The 21,692-nt window shown below is 41.7% G+C and overlaps 1 protein-coding gene across 1 annotated transcript in view; it reads right to left on the reverse strand.

The window, feature by feature from the left end:
• The window catches only part of kirrel3a (kirre like nephrin family adhesion molecule 3a), a 309,684-nt gene that overhangs the window by 147,712 nt on the left and 140,280 nt on the right, over nucleotides 1-21,692 (reverse strand). The window contains exon 2 of the mRNA XM_033645731.2: nucleotides 8,213-8,362. Within this exon, the coding sequence (XP_033501622.1) occupies nucleotides 8,213-8,362 (150 nt within the window). The remainder of the gene's footprint in view (nucleotides 1-8,212; nucleotides 8,363-21,692) is intronic.

The following is a 21,692-nucleotide window of genomic DNA, read 5'->3' on the forward strand; positions in this document are numbered from 1 at the left end:
CTGGTTGTTGTCATTGATGTGCAATCAAGAATGAAGTGCTGTCTACACTGTGACAGGCACACTCATGCACAAACAAATGCAGGTAAGTACATACATAAACACGCCTGACCCCAACACATGCGCACACACACACTGAGCTCCTGTCCTCTCTGTCTATGCCAAGCTAAGTCGATAGTGATGTTTGGTTAGGCACCGGTGGGTCCCTGGGGTCCCGGTCATTATGACTTTCAGTGACACCAGTGAAAGGCCCTGGAGTGAGATAGAAAAGATGTAATGGCAGAGAATTGTCCTCTGAGGCCCAATTAGGGGAACACTGTCTATGACAAAATGGGAGCAGAGAAAAGAGGCCAAGGCAGACCGTGTCTTTTGGGGAATGCATCGTGTTAACATGCTAAAATATGTCTGCATGACACCACACACCTAGCCATGCTAAAAAAAACAGCAATGAGAGATTTCTGATTGATCTAGAATGTATGTCTTCACTTCTACTGGAGGTCAAAGATATGCAGATGAAGCGCGCTGTTATTGACCTAATCCTGCAACTAAACAAACATACTCCGCTCAGAAAGCTTATTGGAGGGAATTATTTCCTCAGGCAGCTTGAGTCTTCAAAACAGCCTGGGGAAAAATGGAAGAAGGGGGGTAGGAAGTCACATGTGGTTCGGAAAAGAGCAAAACACGATTAACCATCTGCTAGAGCAGCAGATGTTGTGATAAATTGCAACTTTCAAATGTTGACTTTTTGTAACCCAGCTGGACGTACTGATGAAGAGGCTTTCCATATTTTTCCTATGTCAAGAGACGGAGAAGCCAGTCTGTATATTTTGAAGGACAAGTGTTTTCCCGACGTGCGTTACAGCCCCAACACACTCAACCATGCATTTTGCAGATAAAGAGAACTGACAAGGTGTCATTCAAAGTGTTCAACCAAACAAAAACATAACCACTGGGGGGATTTTGTGTTTGTCCATACGGACCAGACTTACAGAATCTCAAGAAAAAGTCAAAGAATGGAGCGTTTGACCAGACATAGGTTCAAAAACACCGAAACAAACCCAGAAGGGCAGATAAATAATGTGCATGAGGAGGCACCTGGACGTCAATCAACCTGTAGAAACAATCCCCTAGTTTAAAGGTTCAGGTAGAGTATCTCTGTTTGCAGCTGCATCACAAATCATCACAGCGATTAGAGGGATTGTAAAGTAGTGACTACATAAACGGTATTTTTAAGAAAATGACAGACCTAAAAAAAATTACACCAGTGATGTATGTATTTGATGATGAATGCTTTAAGTAACGAGGTCCTTTCATACAGTATGGTGTTTTGTCTTTGGCCGTTGCCCTTTTAGTTCAGTGCCCTGTAGAAATTCCTTGTTAACAACAAAAACGTGCTTTTTACAGTGTTTCTCAACAAAATCGAAGTGTATACCCTAAAGACCTAACAACAGCACTTAACCAGTAGCTCTGGGCATCAGTTACCAATGCACCGAGGCACCCTGTAGCGTCTGTATGTGACGCACTGGGCTGTATCATTATCTGATGCTGTGAGCAAGTGTTACGAAGAGCAAGAAAGTCAGAGTAGGGCGGCCGAGTCAAAAAAAAACAACACAGTACTTTCAACCAGGAGACAGCTGTTTTTATCCCGTGTGAAACCAACACTCAACGGTGAGTTATTTTAACAATCTAGAGTAGTATGTCACATGAAGTATGTGACACATGTCACTCAACATGTGACGTTTATTTCAACCCAGACTTTTTCCTGAAACATTACCATGTACTTTTGTTGCCTATACCAAAGGAGTCAAACCTAAAAACAAGGTAAGGCTACGTTGAAAGTTTACCATAAAACTTAAATTAGTAGCCCAGGCTATTATTTGTAGGGCTGTAGTCTCCTGGTCGTCTAGTCGATTATTTGGTCGCTATGGTCTCGTCCGACCAAATTCTCATTGGTCTAATAATCGCTGTGTTACTTTCATAAGGAGAAAAATGCTATATCAACAGCTTTCCAGGATTAATCCTTTATTTCCTGTGGCAGGGGGACATCCTAAATTACCTGTGAATTACCGTTGTTGACAGAAAGTTGAACTCGCCCACCCTAACGCTCAGCCAGAGATATTGGATAAAGCGAGATACCCCACTCAGCTCACTTCCTGATTCAGTGACGTCAGCACCACGCCCCCGTAGGAGACTTGGCAGCTCTGAATGTATTGTCGTCAATGAGGAAAATGAACATGATCACAATTTATGGTCAATTCTTTAGCCCTAAAGTCACTAAAGTAAATATTGGGTTCATTTTCCACAAGCCACACATCTTACCAACATTCTGACTGTGCATTTTTCATCCGCACAGATCAAGAGAAAATTAACTTTGTTTGAGCCCTGTCTGTCTCAGAAAACAAGTACTCACAAGATCTCGTGATCTTGATAAACAGACGGTAAAATCAGGCGCAAAATCACAGTTAGCTTACAGACAGGGTTGAGGGAGAGTGGAGGGAGAGCTAACCACACCCACTTAGGAGACAGGAAGAGTAACCGTTTTCTTAACATTGGATAAGCCTACGGTGGGGTATCTCCTTTATCCAATATCTCTGGCTCAGTGTAGCAGTGATGCAGACCTCCTGTCAGTTTCTGTAAGCTGAAACCATTTTCCTCAGTGGAAACGAATTGTGAAGACAGTAAAGCCTCCACTAAAATAGCATTTTAAGTCCTGTGTGTGATTTATTCTTCAGGGATTTATACTTCGGGATACATCCTGGCTTCATATAAACAGAGGAAAACTCCACTCATCGCTAGGCTAATGTATACAATGTAAAATGCCATCAGCTGGCGCTAATAACGTTAGCATGTTATATTTGCTTGGAAAACGTGTTTAGTATAAGACAGTTGTTTTGTCGGTGAATGTTGTGAGTTGTAATGGAGCCAAATTATGTGCCGTTACCTTTGTTACATGTTGCTGTTGTCCCTGGATTTATATGAGAAGAGGAAAAGATTGCTAGATGCTAGGCTAATTTATACAATGTAAAACGCCATAGACTTGTGATAATAACGTTAGCATGTTGTATTGGTGGGGGAAATGTGTCCAGATAAAGACAAGTGTTTGTCTGTCAGTTCTGCAATTTATAGTGAAGCCAGTTTGCTTACTTGTGTTTGAAATTGTCTCTATTAAGCCATATTTAATGTGTGTTTTGAATCAACTAAATAAAGTTTGATTTGAACTAAACTTTTCAGCACTTAACACAGTCCTCCACCGCTGACTAGCGTTTTGGAGGTGTAACTGCAGAGACACACCACCGCAGAAGTAAAAATAACGTACAGAATTTTTTTTTTTTTTTTTTTTTTTCCCATGACTAATCGATTAGTTGAAGATTGTGTACGACTTAAGTTGACCAAGATTTTCTTTGGTTGACTACAGCCCTAATTATTTGCTTAAATCGCTGAGTTCAACAGGTCTATATTTGGGACAGACAAAATTGTTGCTCAGCAAAGATAAGAAATCCGATCAAATTGTTTATTTGAACCAGTATGAATATTATATATATATAAATATAAACCCTCGGTTACACTTGTATAAAAATTAGGCTTTTAATAACATATCACTTATGCATTATGTTATGACACTTGTTTTATGGTACCCAGCGTACCGACACAACACCATTTTATCTTGTTAAAACAATATCCGTAACTCTGCTTAATTTTTATGCAAAACATTTTTTGATTCTTTTGATTGGTGGACCCTTATGGACTAAAGGAATATAAATAATTTACCGCGTAATCCAGGAATGGACACATATTCTGAGTTTATGACAGTTTCCGAAGAAGGGAATGGACTGGTGCTGATGGTTTCAGTAGAATTAAAATGAACCAAGCTAACAATGTATTTATATTTATTTGCACAATCTATAGTGGGTAGTCAACAATCCAGTTTTATACATCCAGAGAACCTCTATGAAAATGAACTGCTTAGCAACCAGACCAAACGTCTCACTGAGACAGGCCTGTATCGTCAAAATGTGTAGCAACACCAAAAGGGACTGGGCGTTTAATTGGGATGAGGCCTTTAACTAAAGTCTTGCGGTATTTTGGAATGAGGCTATACTCATATTAAGTGGAATTTGTTCCATTTGTTCCAATTTCTTATGAACAAGGACGTTTATTTTGAAAAGACACGCTGCATTAACAAGCAGAAATCGACATGTCATCCCTGTGCATCCAAAAAGTGATCCCAGAGGGGCACCTAGGGTGTCATAGTTTGACTGGTAGGGCCACTGACCAAGTGAATGATGAGTTTGGAGTAAGAATGTGTTGCATTTTACGAACTGTGGTGTAGCTGTCCTATCATCCAGGTAAATTCATTTTGTAAACAACCTTTTGAAGAGATATTGTTGTATATATGTATATTATTGTTGCTTCATTAATGTAGTCCATCATATTATTTATTTTATTTTGTTTGAGGAGATGATTGATCTGTACTACATCAGCACACGACAACAATGTGTCCTTGAAAATAATTAAAACCCTGGATTAATGGACTACCAAACTGCTTGAATGGTAGAAAAACACATTCACTGTAAAAGATGATGATTGAAAGTCTATTTGTAGTAAATGGACTAAAACATGAAAAAAGATACCAGTGTGGTTCTACAAGCATTCCCTCCCATGGGTCTGATCTCTTCCATTAAGGCCAGAGCAAGAGCTTTTAAACACTCCATTCACTGGCCAATTCAAAAATTACAGGACCAGCCTTGAGAACTCCGACAGCGTAGGGGCTTCCTTTTTCATGCACACAGAGAAATAATCTACTCATCCAGATCAAGCTTCATTATGGACTTGGCAAGTAAGAGGCTGTAGATATATCTATTCACCTACCAGAGCTCTGTTTTGTATGTTGTATGATCAGAACCTGTTGTATAGACTGAGCTCAGTCTCTTTTATATTGAAGAATATATTCTATAAAGGCAAAGCCTTTTTCTACAGGCTCTTTGGCAGCAGGTTTGATCTGTCAAGATGCTTTTGGCACTAACTCCAAATACACAAGCCTTTAGTCCTATTGCAGGGCTGGTATGTTGGTCTCAGTGTATCATCACTGCACCCTTTGAGCTATTGGACCAGGCAACATTAAAACCCTTTTACTTAAAATGCCACTTCCTCTAACAGCTACGACACCGAGCGAAGTGCATGCTCTCTCTATTTGCCTGTTAATTTTTAATTTGCACCAGGGCATTTTAAAGTGTGCTGTCAACCTAATCCTACATTAGTCTCTAAAGTGTTAGAATCTGCTTACATATGCCCTACTTTAGAATTATGAGATTTTCGTCCCCCCTCATTTTGATTACCCGAGGAGCTACTCACTGCACTCTACACATGTATGTGGATGGAACATGACGCCCGAGGAGGGATGATCGCCGGTTCATTTCATGGGCTACTCCTCATAAAAGAAAACTCTTATTTCATCAGCACTTAGTGGAAGCAATAACTGTGAATTGCATTAGCTGCAGTGTCAAGGCCCCCTTAGGTAAGAGAGCTCATGCTACCAGGGGCATGGCCATTTTATGGGGTCTTTTTAAGGGGATTGGGGGGGTGCAGTTGGGCATGCCTGTACACTTGTGGGATATACAGTATATGGGAGCCAGCTAGAGGTTTATTTGTCAGTTCTGTTGAAATATAACATCGGCTTCAGCTATTCATTTCAGTTATTATATTTTGCTACTATATCAATCTGTGTGGACATGTTCAGTTTTGTAACTGACTGTGCAATCCCCTATTATTGACCTACAAGTGACCTTAAACTCTTCATCTCTTAAACATATACTGTAGATATGATTTGGTTATTATGTTCATTTGAATTTTATGGTAGTTTTGATGACTTTTCCACTGATAATCAATTTTAGTGTGATGTTGTGAACAGTTATGGACTGACGCTTCAATGCGGACCACAGTAATTTGCAAACAGAGGTACTGCCATACCTGAGCCAACACATTCTCACTTCAACCATGTCACATAACGATGTTTGGTCATGGAATTTTCATGTCCAGCTACAACATGCAAGGTACCCTTGGTGCGTTGGTTGTTGACGTTCCAGGACATTGTATCAACTTCAACTTCGTGTTTTTTATCCTTCAACTGCAAATGCAAGTGGTTAGGTTTAGGAGAAAAGAACAGGGCTTGGCTTCATAATCTTATGGGATGTGAACACCACTCTCCCAGGTGGAAGTCAGTGTTTGTTGGACCTATCCACCACCCCACCTGCCCACCCCACTGAGACTTTCGCAGCTTCAACTTTAATTCTTGCCCGGCGCCGCTGCATATCATGCTGGCATTAATGGATGACTTTTTTCTTTGGTGTCTGACGCCGCAAGTCATTGCCCAAGTGCCGGATTTTGACAACATGGGAGTGACACTGGGTTGCCTGAGCACATTAACTGTGCTTCTGCTTGTGTTTCTTTATCCAGTCTGGCTTCTTTTTAGTGGTGACGCCAAATTCCCAGATCTCAGCAACTGATTTGATGAGTATAATGCTTTAACCAAGGAGGCCATGTATTCCGCTCAGTTTATGTGCTTGTCTGCTTGTACGTTTGTTTGTATGTCATCAGGATTGTGGGATTACTGGCGCAAAATTTATTTCCATGGTGGAAGTGTGTAGCATCAGCCAAGGACATACCCATTAAATTTTGGAGAATATGCAAATCACAAGGTGGATACAGAAAATATTTTTCTCTTTGCAATATATGACAATCATAGAGGGCTGGGGCTGCACATGGCTCTCAAATTGGATGTGAAACACAAACATTAGGCCCGTTTCCACCGCAGGAACTTCGGGGTAATTTTATGGGGCCTGGGCCGTTGGTGCGTGTCTCCACCGCAGGAACCACCCCTGAAGGACAGAGTTCCAGAACTTTTACAGGGGCTAAACAAGTCCCTGCCTCGGAGTAGGTACTCAGAATGGCCCCGAGAATCTCCTGGGTGGGGCTTGGGGATTACTTGGTGCTGATTGGATATACTCAAGGCGGGATGTGACGTTTTGTAATTAATAACATGGTTATCGTAGATTAGCTGGGCTAACCGTTAGCTGTTAGCGGTGTCTGTAATAACTCCGGTCACGGTCCATGAAAAAAATTTTTTTTCCAGTGGATATCTTAATTACAACACGATTGAGCTAGCAAAGCAGTTTTGTGTTGCTATGTGTGGTATTTATTCAGTTTTGGGAAATCACGATGTCTAGAAAGCATCAGCTGACAGGGACAGCTAACAGCAGCAGCAAAGCTAACATCAGGACGTCATCTGTTAAAAGCCTCCCGTTGTCGGATACGACATGAAACTACTCCAGTTAGCTCAATCATGTTCTAACTAAGACATCCGCTGGAAAAAATATTTTTTTCACGGACCGTGACTGGAGTTATTACAGACACCGCTAACGGCTAATGGCAACCCTACGCCCCTACGTCGCCCCGGTCAAAATGGTCGTGCAACGATTACGTCACATACAGAGCCCGGTAACTTTACAGAAACCTTCCTCCTACTCCGCTCTCTCAGTGGAGACACGGCGGTTGAGAGGGCCGAGCGGCAGGACGTTCCTGTAGTAGTTCCTGCCCCCCAAATGGTACCAGGAACTTCTTCAGTGGAAATGGGCCTATAGAAGTGGCTGAGTCAAAAGGGTGCCGGCTAGCAGTGTAGAGCTAACAACAGCAACAGTCCTGACAGAGCTAACAGTGTTAATGGGCGTTAGCGCAAAGTCATTGGCATGACCTCGGGGGCAGACCTTCTCAAACAAAACCATCCCACCACTGCGGGTGGGTAAGGTGTTATGCTAACGGTTATAACAACAGCAACAGTGCTGACGGAGCAAAACAGTCATATGAGCGCTGCTCCCTGTGCATGTCTAGTCCGGGTATTGTGCAGTGCAGAGTGTTGGCAGTGAGCTATCCATTGGAGACATGTTATAAATTGCACCTTCAGCATTGCAGCATTTGGTCTTGGTGGAGCTCAGCGCTTTTTAAGTGCCCCTCTAGTCAACAACAGAAAGTGAGGTCAAAGCTGTGGCCATGAGATGCAAGTTGTAATAAAATGTATTTATCCTTAGTTACATCTTAATGTTACCTTATTACATTGCTATAATTTCTGTAGAATGTCATTTCTTTTCACACTGGCATGTTTGACTCATATTGAGGAATCCTGTATTGTATTTGTATCAGCTGTTGAGCTCAGATGACTTACCTGACAGATCCCTGTTAACACCCAGGGCCATGCCATCCCGCAGCCAGAGCACCATGCCATGATAGCCAGGGATGGAGCAGGGCAGGGTGACCGGCTGACCTGCCACCACCACCAAGTCTGTGGGTTGTTGGGTGAACACAGCAGAGCTCCCTGGAAAGGCAAAAAGAGTAGACTGATAAGTCTAACTTGTACAATAAACAGCAAATAACACAAACTGCAAATGAGAAAGCAAATGATATATTAAATATAATAAGCAAAATCATAATTCAGATTCACACATTATATTAAAAACAAACCAAAAAAAACCCTTCTGTATGAGAAACTCATGATGCGGGCAATTATTTCAGACATGCAAATTAGTCCACATAAAGCAGCACAGAAAATTGTACCAAATAAACTCCACAGTATATGCATTTTATATCTTCACACAGTGGTAAAATATTACTGCATTATAACTTATATTATCTGGAGCTCTGTGATCATCATCCCCAGGTGGCACATAAATCAACACTAAACGTGTAAGCACAGGTGTAACGGTTGTATTTCGGGGCACTGGATTGTTATTGACAGCTCATAACCCCATTTCAGAGGCGTGCTGAGAAGCACTGCACTGGCCAGATGCGCGACCAGAAAATTGCCCGGAGCCACAGGACATCATAAGGCCTTGAAATTGCAATACGTATAATAAATAACTGCTCCTATTAAATGATTTCCTCTATACTAACTATGTGATTATTTCTTTTCATATTTAAGTAGTCCTCCTCCATTTCCTGTGATTAACACATTGCCACAAACCAGAAGCCAAGACCACTGAAACAAGGCTACAGGTCTACAGCCATCATAGCGGCTCTTTAAAGCTCTAAGTGTCACTGTAAAGACAACCACACTGACAAATAGATAAACCAAAGTATAAGTCAAATTGAATAGTGAGAAGCAGCACTATCCCTAGAGCCATGCTGCTACCTTGGATAAAAACAGAACAGCTAAACATAGAGTAAATCCAACGTAATGAACACTTTAACATTAAACTGTGAGAAACGGTGAGATCACAGTTTCACATGTTCTATAATTCGGATCCAATCTCACATTAATATTCTCCCTTGTCTGAGAAATAAAAAGTCAGAGCTTGTTTACTGAGAAAGGATTCTGCACATGAAAATTACCAGCATGTTTCAAAGCAAACCCATATGAGAGCAGTAGGATATCAACAACAAGAGTGGAGGCAGATACAAACACTGATGCCATCAACGTATTTGAGAAATCGGTCGCTCTTTTGAGAAATACGTTCAACTAACACATCTTTAAACAATAGAAAGGTGGAGCCTGGAGGAACAGATCATTTATCATATCACTGCATCACATGTTTCACCTGTAACACCTGTGTTGGGTCCTGCGAGATCCCAAGTCTGCAGCTACGAAGGCCACAAGGCTATTTCTCGGATTCCTTCTTAAAGGATGAATATGCCCTATAACCCATCTGAATGTGTGCTTACCATGCAGTCAACACAGACTGGAGACTTGTACCAGTTGCTTGCAAGACGCTTGCGTGCTGCTTACACACTGTAGGCATTATGTCTAGAATACAGCACTTTAAACATAATGCTTAGTCTGCAAGTCTACACTGCCCAAAATCTTTGCCAAAAACAGCTGCACCTCCAACATGAAAATTAAAGCCAGACTTCACAAAAGTGGCAGAAATGGTGTATAATTTTCATCACTATGTTTTAAGTAGTGTATAATCCCCTGAAAATAGGAATTGTTGTGTTTCTGTTTCCTCAGAATAAACCATAATAGCCTATAAGCCATGAAGAACGTCCTCAGGCAAGTTCCACTGAGTCCACCATCTTGTTTCTACAGTAGCCCAGAATGGACAAATCAAACACTAGCTCTAGATAGGGGATGTTTCTCAAAGTCAAGGAAGGACCCCTAAAATGGCTGAATCTCAAGGATGCTACGTCATCAAATCCCACCGCACTTGTATTCTAGACTTAAAGTATGTTAAGATGTGCAACTTTTACATCTGATTACATGATTAGTTGTTGGATTTACCTTATTTAACAAAATGTTTTAACAAGCCTTCAGTCATAGTAGCGATAAAGCAGTCACAAGTTGTTTTTTGCGTTTTCGCATTTTCTCACAAATCACCATTGAGTCGGGGAGTGTATGTGGTTTGTCCATGTGGTGTAGCCGTAGGTAGCTATTCAAGATAATTGACCTTTTGGCTCATGCATGACTCACATTGACAGGCCATTCAATTTTTTTCATCAGCCCTCACACTTGGCACATGGGAGAAGTTTCAGTTGGTTGCAATCTGCAACCTCACCACTAGATGCCACTAAATCCTACACACTAGACTTTCACATAACGCCAAAGTGCAGTTAATGAGCCCCAAGGGATTAAATAATAGGCATTGTTAACACATGAATTGGTCCAAATGATAAAGTGGAGTAATTGCACTCAATTCGGCTATCAAAAATTATTCATTAAAAAACAAAATGTACCTTGTGTTAGATTCAAATTAGGGCACCACCCTTTGTAAAGTAAAAAGGATAGCCAAGGTGCCCGCCATAGGCAACGTGTCAGAAGAGAATCAGCAGAGATAAGGTCTTAAAAAAAGGCAATTAGAGGAACAAGACATATGAAGGCATCAAGATGGTGCCATGGATGGCTACCTTGGCGTGTTGGTGTGCATTATTTTGTCTTTTTTGTATTGTCAGTTCAGTTTTCTGCCGTTGTATCCAGACCTCTTTCACTAGAAATGAACTCATGACCATCAGGGGGCCAGCTCCAGCAGATTAATTTCCCACTTTTGCATCATCACCCTGGACACTAACTTCTTGAGCCACTCCCCTCTGGCAGGAGGTTGTGGTCCATCAGCACCAAAACCTCGTGCCACAGAAATAATTTCTTTCCAACTGCAGCTGGACTCATCAACAAGGCCGAGGACCCCTCCTGACACTGTCTCTTATCCCGATCCATATCTGTCGCTATGTGTTGCATTAGCACACAGCCTCACTGTCTCTCTACTACTGAGAACATTTGCATACCCGTGGTCAACATTTTTGCATAGCACTTTAAAAACAGTTTTTCTTTTCATCGTTTTTATTGTAAAGTTTTCTAGATTATATCTTCTGACTTCTGTAACATGTTTATTGTTATGCACTGACTCACCAAGAGAAATTCTTTGTTACGTATGTGCAAACTTACTTGGCTTTAAAATGTTTCTTATTCCGTTATTCTCAAACTTTTTTTTAAAAAATATAAGCATTGAAGGCAGCCGGCTGAAAGTAATGGCAATCTCTTTTGCACGACCCTTTCAGCACCTTTCTATCCTCCTTTGTACTGAAAGTAGAAAATGCAGCTAGCTCTAAGATACAGAAAAACAATGCCTTAAATAACAAAACTATTCATAGTGAATGAAGGAGTCTGCAAAGTTCACACTGCACCCACCGTTACATATTGAAGGGCATTGCATTTTTAGTATCATTATAAAAAGTACAAAAAACATTGGTGAAGAAAGGAGCACATTTTTAAGTCGTTGAGTTGAGTTTTCTCAAGGTTGTTACATTCAAGGAACACCGTGTCCAAACACTTTTCACAGTCTGAGTCGATATATGTACTCGCTTTCGTGCCTCTATTGGGAGATAAATACGTATATATTTAAACAGGTATCATGTGCTATCAAATATTGAGGCTTGTATAAAGTTTGTATAAAGTATTTTAGTATATCTACACATGCCTCTCAACCTTAAATGTATTGAATCAGTAAATGATAATGGCAATAAAAACATGGAATTAAAAGAAATTTCAGTATCAGAATAATCAGAAATTTTAATGTTGCTATCCTAAAACTAAACAAAGTGAATTTAAATGGATGGTCTTTTGTGACTTTTCCATTCCAATGAGAAAGTGCATGCTGTCTAGCCCCCTATAGCACCTCTATTTTGTCGTTCCTCCTTCAGTCCTTGACTGCTAATGCATTAGTGTAGGGCTGGGCGGTATACCGGTTTGTACCGAAAACCGGTATTTATTTTCATTATGATATGAATTTTTCATATACCGCAATACCGGTGAATAGCCCAAACAACGTCCGGAACATGCGCAGCGGGAAAGTGTTTCAGCGGGGACCCATTTCACCACTGCACACCACAGGCACCCTTGAGCGGGTGAGAGTAGTCTGGGGCCGTTAGTGGCCGTTTTGGTAAGGAAACGGAACCAGGGCGAGTGAGACAGGATCCGGAATTTGATGGATGTGCCTTTCCGTCAAAATAAAAGCACCAAGCTAATAAAAATGCGGTGAAACTTTTAATTTAAAGAATATAATTTACAAGAAAAGCCCCAAGCCATTAAGTTAATCGATTTTCTTACACCCCTCATCACCCCAAATCGATGGTGCGGCAGAATTACAAGTTTTACTATGGTGAACACTTTTAGTTTGGTGAATTTGGTGAATACCGCATCCGCTCCCTAGACCGGAACCAGAATTCAGACAAAATTCAAAGTGAATAGACACCAGGCTCTTCGCTTGAAGAGCCTGGTGACTCGAGGCTAGGTGAGAGTGAGCGCATAGAAAAGTTGAGAGGCGAGAATGGCTGCCGGAGAGAGTCCTGAAAGCAAAGCAACTGTACACGATGACCCAGAAGAACTCATACCAAAAAGAGCAGTGTTTCCCCTGTATGCAACTAGCAGCGGCACACCGCCGTTTACAATTCTCCTCTGCCCTCTGTATCGCGCACGGCGGAGTTTTGCCCCGATGCGCGCACACACACACCCACACACACACACACACAGACAAAGCGCACACACACAGGTGAGCACACTAGAGCACGGCTCGGGACGCATTTTCCTGACCGAAGACGACCCGTCCCGAGTCCGAGACAGTTACGGCTAGGCTCCACCGGGCACGTCAGCGGCGCGACACGTCTGCAGCGCGAGTCTCGTAGCAGCTCGCCCCCGTTCAGCAGCTCCACCGACAACGGGAGCGGCGCGACAACCCCCGTCTGTCGCGGCTCTTCTATTTTTGTCACTCTACGCTCCCCTACGCGACCCTCCAGCAGATAAAGACTACATGAAATAGTGTGCTAAATGAGCACAATGTGTTTTTAAATGAATAAACCATTATCAGAGGTGATATGTGATGATTTTTTTTCATGCATTTACCCATGTTTATCCGTGACATTGTGTAAATGTCCGTGGCGGACATTTGAAAGCGAGTAGATGACAAACAGTACAGTAAACTTGTAGATAACTCAAATATATGTAATAACTTAGGTGGAAAATGCTTTAACATTTCATGCAGCCTACATGCAGCCTCTCGGCTCGGCAAACGGTAAACAACCCCGCTGGCTTCTCTACGTGTCGCTTCCGTACGCAGTCAGAGGGGCCCAAATGAATGGAGCGGAGCGTGTGTTGTTGTCAGGTAAATAACAAATTCCGGCACTTGAATAGGCCATAGCACAACACCGCAGCATGTCAAGTTGGCCGAACCTGAGCAAAATACCATGAAATACCGTGAAACCGATATGATTTTTCTTGTAACCGTGATATGAAAATTTTGTCATACTGCCCAGGCCTACATTAGTGTGTTTTGTATTCAGTCTCAATGGCACTTTGCATAGATTGTGGCATTGGCTTCCCTCTGTGTGGCTTTCTTGTTTTTTCACAAGACCAAAACTCAACTCGGAGGTCTTTAGTCTCTGGAGAAATGAATGTCATACTCGATAGAATATTTGCTGATGTATGAAGGAGTATATTTCCTGTAAAGCATGGATTGTAAATTAATATATTGAGTCTTCCCCCACGTCTATGAGCCAAAAGACCTGACTTTTTATTTTTATTTTTTTTACTTTGGTTCTCAGACTCTCAGTATACATCTGAACAATCAAGTCTGTGAAGTTTTAAATATGGGTTTAGCACACAGAGTGCAGCAGATCATGATAAGCATGGAAGTAGCAAACAGTGCCAATGGGAATTCCAGTGGGGGGCAATCTATATATGTACATGCCTGTGTCTCCTTCTATCAAACAGGGTTTGTGCAGCTCTATGGGGAGCGCTGTAATGTGACAATCTAACCTTGTCTTGTGCTTCACAACAGTACGTTTGCACAGCAGGGCAGGCACTAATGGGAGGATGAGTAGAACAAATGGATCTCATCATTACATCTCCCAGCTTCTCTGTGGGAGACGGCTGTCTCAGTCAAATCAAAATAAACATATTTCTTTGCAGAAATTTAGACCTCGCTTCCCTTCCATTTGCCTAGAGGTCTCACCCATTACACATTGACAAATTCCATAGGCGCCTAGCGCAAAGAGCGATTACAGTGGTGTGGAAATGTTCTTTTTTTCCCCAGTTGTTGATGTAGAGGCTGTTGACAGCTTAGATGTGTGCAATTTAGAGATAAAGGACAACAGCATGGTGTTGTGCTAAACAGGAGAGCCACTTGAAGCAAAGTAACCTCATGTTTCTGGCTGTATTCAGTTTACAAGTGTATGGGAGGAAGAGAGAATATAATTTATTGTTTTTCAAAGCTGATGATACTGAAGGTCTTAGGTAGGGAAATATTCATTCATTTAAGATTATAAGGATTGAGGATGTGGGGAGTTTACAGAGGAGAAAGAGGATAATACCGACAGTCTGGGCAAAGTTGCCTGCTAGTAACTAAACTCTCGAGTGTGCATGTGCTCAGAAAATTGAAGGGCAGTTTCCTCAACAATCTTAATTCAGCTTCATTCACATCTCGAGATCAACACTACACACAACACGATGTTTGCTTTCAATTTGCCAGCCATTGATGGGAGAATCGATTCTCTCATTGGCTCCTGGATTTACTGAAACACAATTAAGCTTATGAGGGCCCCTCAATTCCCTCACCTGCCAAGAAGACTGAAACAAGGGCAGGGGGCATTTGGCAGCTTTATGCCACAGTGGTCTGTGAGAGGTCTACTGGGGAGATGAAAATGTGTTCCTTAAACAGCTTCAGCAATTTAACAAAATAGTGCTGAGAGTGATTTAGTCTCATTATGGTTACCAGAGTCCGCCTTCCTTTCATAGAGCTCTGTGGAGACTCCGCAGTGCCATAAGCTACGGCACAGGAGAAGACAGTTGCAAAGCTCTGCTCACTGCACACACTGCAGCATTCAACTAAATATTTTATAGACTCATAAAAATCTTGACTGTAGAAATTTGTTTCTTTGGGCCACTATGTGGCATTTATGCACGCTGAGTTCGGGGAGGTTTTCCACTGATCTGTTTCAGATCATGTCCAAAGAAGACCTCTGCTGTCAACACTGTACTTAATTTGCTTGTAATGGAAAATTCCACTGACTCTATCTTCACCCAATTAATATGAGCATATTGTTGCTGTCAGGTCTTTCCGTTTTATCGCAACACTTTTAAGGATCTTAGCAGAGCTTTGACTCTAGTTTTATAACTGAACATGCTTTGGTTTGATATTAAAAGAAGTTCATGAGCCAAGAAAAATGTAGAAGTTCAGCTAAGACAGAAATTAGTCATCCTACAAGGTTCTGACAGCACAAAACAAAATCACTTCATTTTTAGCTTATTCTGAATAAAGGACCATGAAAAACAGGCTGAATAAGCTGTTAATAAAACTTCTTTTCATAACTATTCATAAGGATTCTACTTAAGTCATGATCCATTCTTACACCAAGCTCTGCTGTGTGTGAGTAACTCTGTACGAGTGTGTCGTTAAAACCAGTATGTTAATACCAGTGGGCCCCATTCACCAATATAAGATTTTTTTTTCTGATGTTTGCTCTTAAAAAGGGTGCTATGAAAAGCTTCTGCAGATTCCCAAAGTGTTCTTAAACCTCAGACTTGTTCACACCTGTGTTATTATAATAATAAATTCCATTGTCCTCAAAAGTTGAAAGCTCGCACCAGTTGATACTAATTAGTAGGTAAATGCTTTGCCAGTTCCCATAAAACGGCATGAGACTGCAGGGCCATGTGCACACATAGAAATAGAAGAAGAAGAAGAAGAAGAAGAAGAAGAAGAAGCAACATGTTCTCACTCCAACCCTTGTTGCATATTAACGTTTGGTCATGGACTTTCCATGTCCAGATACAACTTGCAAGGTACCCTGGGTACGTTGGCTGCTGAGGTTTTGGGACGTCATGTCAACTTCTGCCTGTTACAACCACATGAAACTGTAACCTGGTCTCACTCAATCTGGCACTTAGGCAGTGACTTGCGGCGTCAGACACAGACAAAAAAGCCGGCCTTTAATGTCAGCATGATACGCGGCTGATAGCTGTTCTAGTTTACCGGCACCCAGCAGCATCAGGGGAAAACACAGCGGTACTAGGACAACAGATATGGCAGTGGAAGTCCAAGTAGGGCCGGTGAGAGAGGTGTTGGATGGGTCCAACAAACCCTGACCTTCACCTGGGAGGCAGCCAAACCCTGCTCTTTTTTCCTAAACCCAACCACTTGTGTTTGTTGTTGAAGGAAAAAAATGTCAATTTGTGGTATTGTTTTCTTTTCGTACTGCATTTATTTTGAAAGAGACTGTATGTAAATGTTACATTTCCTGTGAAAACATAAGTGTATTTTGAAAGAAGACAATGCATGTAACAGGCAGAACTTGACATGGCGTCCCAGAACATCAACAACCAATGCACTCAGGGTACCTTGCAAATCGTACAGTATGTGGACGTGGAAAGTCCATGACTAATGTCAGAGTGAGTCAGTCGGAAACTGTGACATTTTGTTGCGTGATCAATCACTAATTTTTATATGGCATGGTTCCCATTAACATTAACTCAAGTGCAGTGTTTACTTTAAAAGACCAAAATGCTTTGTAAAATAATGAAAATGAATATTATAATTTAAATCCTGTTTTACAACGTGTGCTCCTGTGTGCTCTTTGTAGATTCTGTTATTACCCAAGAACAAATCCCACATATGAAAATATGAAAACATCGGTGAATGTCAGCACCTTTGTGAAAACTGCAGAAAAAGTTTAATCAAGCAAGAACGATTAGTGAATGAGGTCCATTGTTCAGTCAGTTACTGTTACAGTGTCAAAGAGCATTACATGTCAATGCCATTCCGTCTTCCATGTTACCATCGCTGTGAGATGAGAATCACATGGAAATAAATGAAACAAGCTGGTTTTAAATTAATCTAATATGTATAACTGGATTATTACAGTGGATTTAAATGGTTCACACACATCAATGCTGTGAAGAGTCTGTGGAGGAATTTGACAAATACTGAGAAATCCTTAGAAAACTACTAAGAGGGGGAAAAAGAAAGTCCGTCTAATCTTCTATAAAGTGATAAAGAATAAAAATACAGTATGTTACAAACACAAAACACTGTGTACTTAACTCTCCCGGGTCTCCCTGTGAAAAATGAAATTGTTTGCTACTGTATGTTGCAGACAGGCCTTGATAGATAACAGTGTGGGTTTAGAAAAAAGACACAACGTGTAAAATTGTCCTTCCTTTCAGGTCTCTTGAGTTTCTCAGTTCCCCGCATTGGAAAATAAATGTGTCTTCCCTGGCTTCAACAAGGGTGGAGGGTAAAACAGGAAAAAATGGATCTAGAAAATCTTTGATTTATGGATTGATCCTTCTTCCGTGTGAACAAAAGGCTTGCAAGCACAGCCTAAGGCACAGAGATTTTTTTTGGGGTGGGGGAGGGGGAGGGGGGAATAGCACCAATCAAACAATGAATTTGACTTCCTAACTTCGCTAGATGAAAGCACCCAGTTGTGCACTCCACTGCAACAGGAGAATTTTAATGCGGCAAATAAAGCCAGAGGTTTGCTGTGCGTACGGAGTGTGTGCAGGAAAATAGGGTTACTGAATGCTCCAAGGCTCTCTTCATTGTTCTCTCACAACACAGAACCTTCACCATGGATGGTAGATGCACCCGTGGTGCAAAATTAAATGAAAATGATACTCTGAATTTGTGCATTTATGGATCACACAATAAAAGGTGTCGAATGGTGTGAGTCAGGGGAGTCAAACATATGGCCAGTGGGCTGGAACTGGCCCGCCGAAGGATCTCATCTGGCCCTTCACCTTCAATATTCTTGTCCACCAACATCATCAGTTGTTTATATTCCATCATAATATTTTTGCAAGCCTTTGTTTGATACTGGGTGCAATAGTTACTTGGTATAATAAAATGAATGGCTCCTGATTACACTGGAAAATACAGCTGGTCTCAAGAAATGTAACAGCAACCACACTGATGGCTGAAACTATAAACTAGCATAAATATGACAATAACCAACATAAGCCACCATGTTCTGAACAGACGCATTATAAACACCGTGACTTTGTATCAGTACAAAGTCATGCTGATCACATCTGTTTGCAGTGTTAGCGAGGAAGTGACCCAGCTACGGCTAGTCAATACAGTTAGTAATATAGCATAATGAACTGCTGTCAAGCTGGCAGTCACTAGCCCTTTTTAGGAATAGGAATTGTGCAAATTTGCAGGAAAGCGCAATCAGTCTTCTTTCAGCATTGGCAGTATAAAAACAAAATCGGGGAGTGCTACAAAATGCCACCTGCCTACTTTTGTTTATACAGAATGCGCCTTTTTCAGGGTAATGGGGGGGAGCGCAATTCCTTGTTTCCCCAGTTGCTCATCTTTACAGTGTCTGTCAGGTTTGCGTTTCCCTCTTGCTACTAGCTGCTCATTCCTGCTATCAGCTGTTTCCTGTTAGTCCACCGCCAGTGGGTCGCACGTGCAGCGTCATCAACAGCCCCTCCCGTGGTGGAAGTGCACCTCGTTCTTTTTAAACCAAAAGGGTTCCGCCAATATGTTTACACCTACGCGGCAGAAAATTGGGCACCTCGGATCAACTCGCCAATCCGGCTCTGTGTAAAAGGGGCTGCTCTGATCGCCATGGTCACATAAGCCAACGTTACCACTGTAGTGCATCCATATACTGACATTAATGTGTTACATGAAAATAATGCCTTCAAACAGACCCGACTGAACTGACAGGGGGAGCTAGCGACAGACTTAGCAAAGTTAGCAGAAGGATGTGTGACTACATTCGGTTTTCAAAATGCATACAACATTATAGAAATGCGATTAATTGCAATACATTTAAAAGAAGTGTAAAATTAATTACCCGTGTCCCTTATACATTAAAAAGTAAATATCACTAACTTGTGAGGGAAATGTCTTTATTCTTTGATTTTTGGGTTGCTGGAAATAAAAATGAAAAAGATTATACTGATGTTGAGGACATGTCCGTCAACATACAGACACAAAACTCAAATATTTTTTTACTGTATCAGTATATAGAAATATTCTGAAGTAAAAGTCCTACATTTCTACCTTGAAAATCTGAAACTTGAAGTGCCATCAAAAAAAAAAAAAGTTCCATAATTCCTGGCAATAGGTGAAATATTTGAGTCCAGGACATTTGACACTACACCGATCCGGAAAATGAAGCATCTTTACTACATCAAAGTTTTTTTGTGTGTGTATCTAGTTAGTATGCGATGGTTGATGGTTTCTCAGGTCCGGCCCCTGAACTAAAATGAGTATGACACCCCTGGTGTATCAGTTTGTATCAGTTCAGGTCCGTTAGGGAGGAAGAGTGGGGCTTCACCCCCCTGTGTCCTGCCCCAGAGGGGACTGGTTGTACAGGCAGGAAGGACCTTCTGTCGCTGTTCTTGTCCCAGTGGAGCCAGATCAGTCCTTTACTAAAAGTGCTCTGGTGTTTGACCAGTAGGTCGTAAAGAGGATGTGAGGTGTTTTCCATGATGCGCAACAGTTTGTGCAGCATCCTCTTCTCCACAACCACCACTAACGGCTCTGAGGTGGTTCCCAGAACAAAGCCGGCCTTTCTGATCTGTTAGTTCTCTTTGTTTTGGTTGCCGGCTCTGACACCAATGCCCCAGCACAATGCAGCAAAGAGGACTGTGCTTGCAACAACAGGCAGGTAAAAGCTGTGCAACACTGTGTTGCTCACATTTAAAGACCTGGGTTTCCTCAGGAAGTACATTCTGTTCTGTCCTTTTCCTGTTAACAGCCTCTGTATTACATTTACAGTCCAGTCTGTTGTCAAGGTGAACTCAAAGGTTCCCCTCACTTTCAGTTTTTGTCGAATTTCTCCGCTAAAATCTCTCAGCTGTGACCTCTGACTATCCAGCTGCTATGATCCAGATGCCAAATGAGAGGAGCTGGTAAAAGTATACAAATGCAGTAAATGCCTTTTGTGTCACAATGCCAGTCAACTCTTAAGCCTTATTCGCACAGGACTAGTATCACCTGGGGACCTCATGTGATCTAGAAATTACCCCCAGAATGCGGTACATTGGCACGGGATAAGCAAAGTCTGTATTTCACTTAAATTTATTGACATTTCACCTCAGATATGATACACAGAGTCATTCTACTCCACTTTACCCAATACAGAAACACCATAAAACACCACCAGCAGTGATCTACAGTGTTAACCTTCTTTTTTCCTTCAGATGTGGGCTGAACAAACAGATCCGATTCTTTCACATGCCATCCATCTCATCATCTCTTTTGCTCTTCTGACTTTTCTGCAAATGGGTCTCCATGCTGTCTGGCAAGACGAGACTTCTGCACCCAAAATGCTGCCAAAACTTTCATTTATAATTGCCAACACAGCCTCTGTAACTCTTGACTGGGAGAGAGGCAGGAAGAAGGTGCAGAGAAAAGAGAAATACAACCTCAAATCATCCAGATGCTGATTTGCACAGGGCTAAATTATCACATGACCTTTATGTTTGGCAAAATATGCTGGGCAATTTGTAGTGGAATTTTTGCTTGACATTACAGACATGGCAAATTTGCATGGGATTAAGATCACAAATAACCTGCGCAGTTATTACAAGTTACCAGAGGCCCCCAGGTGATACAAGTCCCAGGCAAATAGGGTTGCCACATACAAACTTATCATTTGAGATCCTTTTACAACTTCCTGCCAAGCAGTAACCCCTTTAACTGCCATTCCCATCAGCTGACCTACTCAAACTACCCGCACACCTGTTCCTACTTTCCCCATGAGCCCTGCAGTATATATACCAGCCAATTTCCATTCACCCTTTTGCTTTCCAGTCTTCTGTTCTGCTTGCCTGACTTGCCAGCTCGATGCTCTGTCTCCCCATCTGACCTTTGCGCACTCTGTCTGACCTTTTTGCATAAGTCTGCCAGTTTTATCCACCTGCCTGGTTTTGGACTTTTCCTGATCTTTGACTGGAAGTAAACGTGAACTTAGCTGCCTCGGCCGTGCATCTGGGCTCAAACCTGTTTCTCTGCTGAGCATTTTGCAGCCACAGGAAATGCGTGGTTAAATATCTGGTGGAATATAGCTTTAAAGACTTATTTAGTCATTTTATTTCTCTTCTCTTTAAAATGTCACACTTTCCTCCCTGTGTGAAATATAATAGCCAGTATGATTCATGTTTAGTTTCTAATCAACTCCGTGAAACCAGAGCAAAATCAGCTGTA

This window comes from Epinephelus lanceolatus, chromosome 11, assembly GCF_041903045.1.
Source record: "Epinephelus lanceolatus isolate andai-2023 chromosome 11, ASM4190304v1, whole genome shotgun sequence".
Lineage (NCBI taxonomy): Eukaryota > Metazoa > Chordata > Actinopteri > Perciformes > Serranidae > Epinephelus > Epinephelus lanceolatus.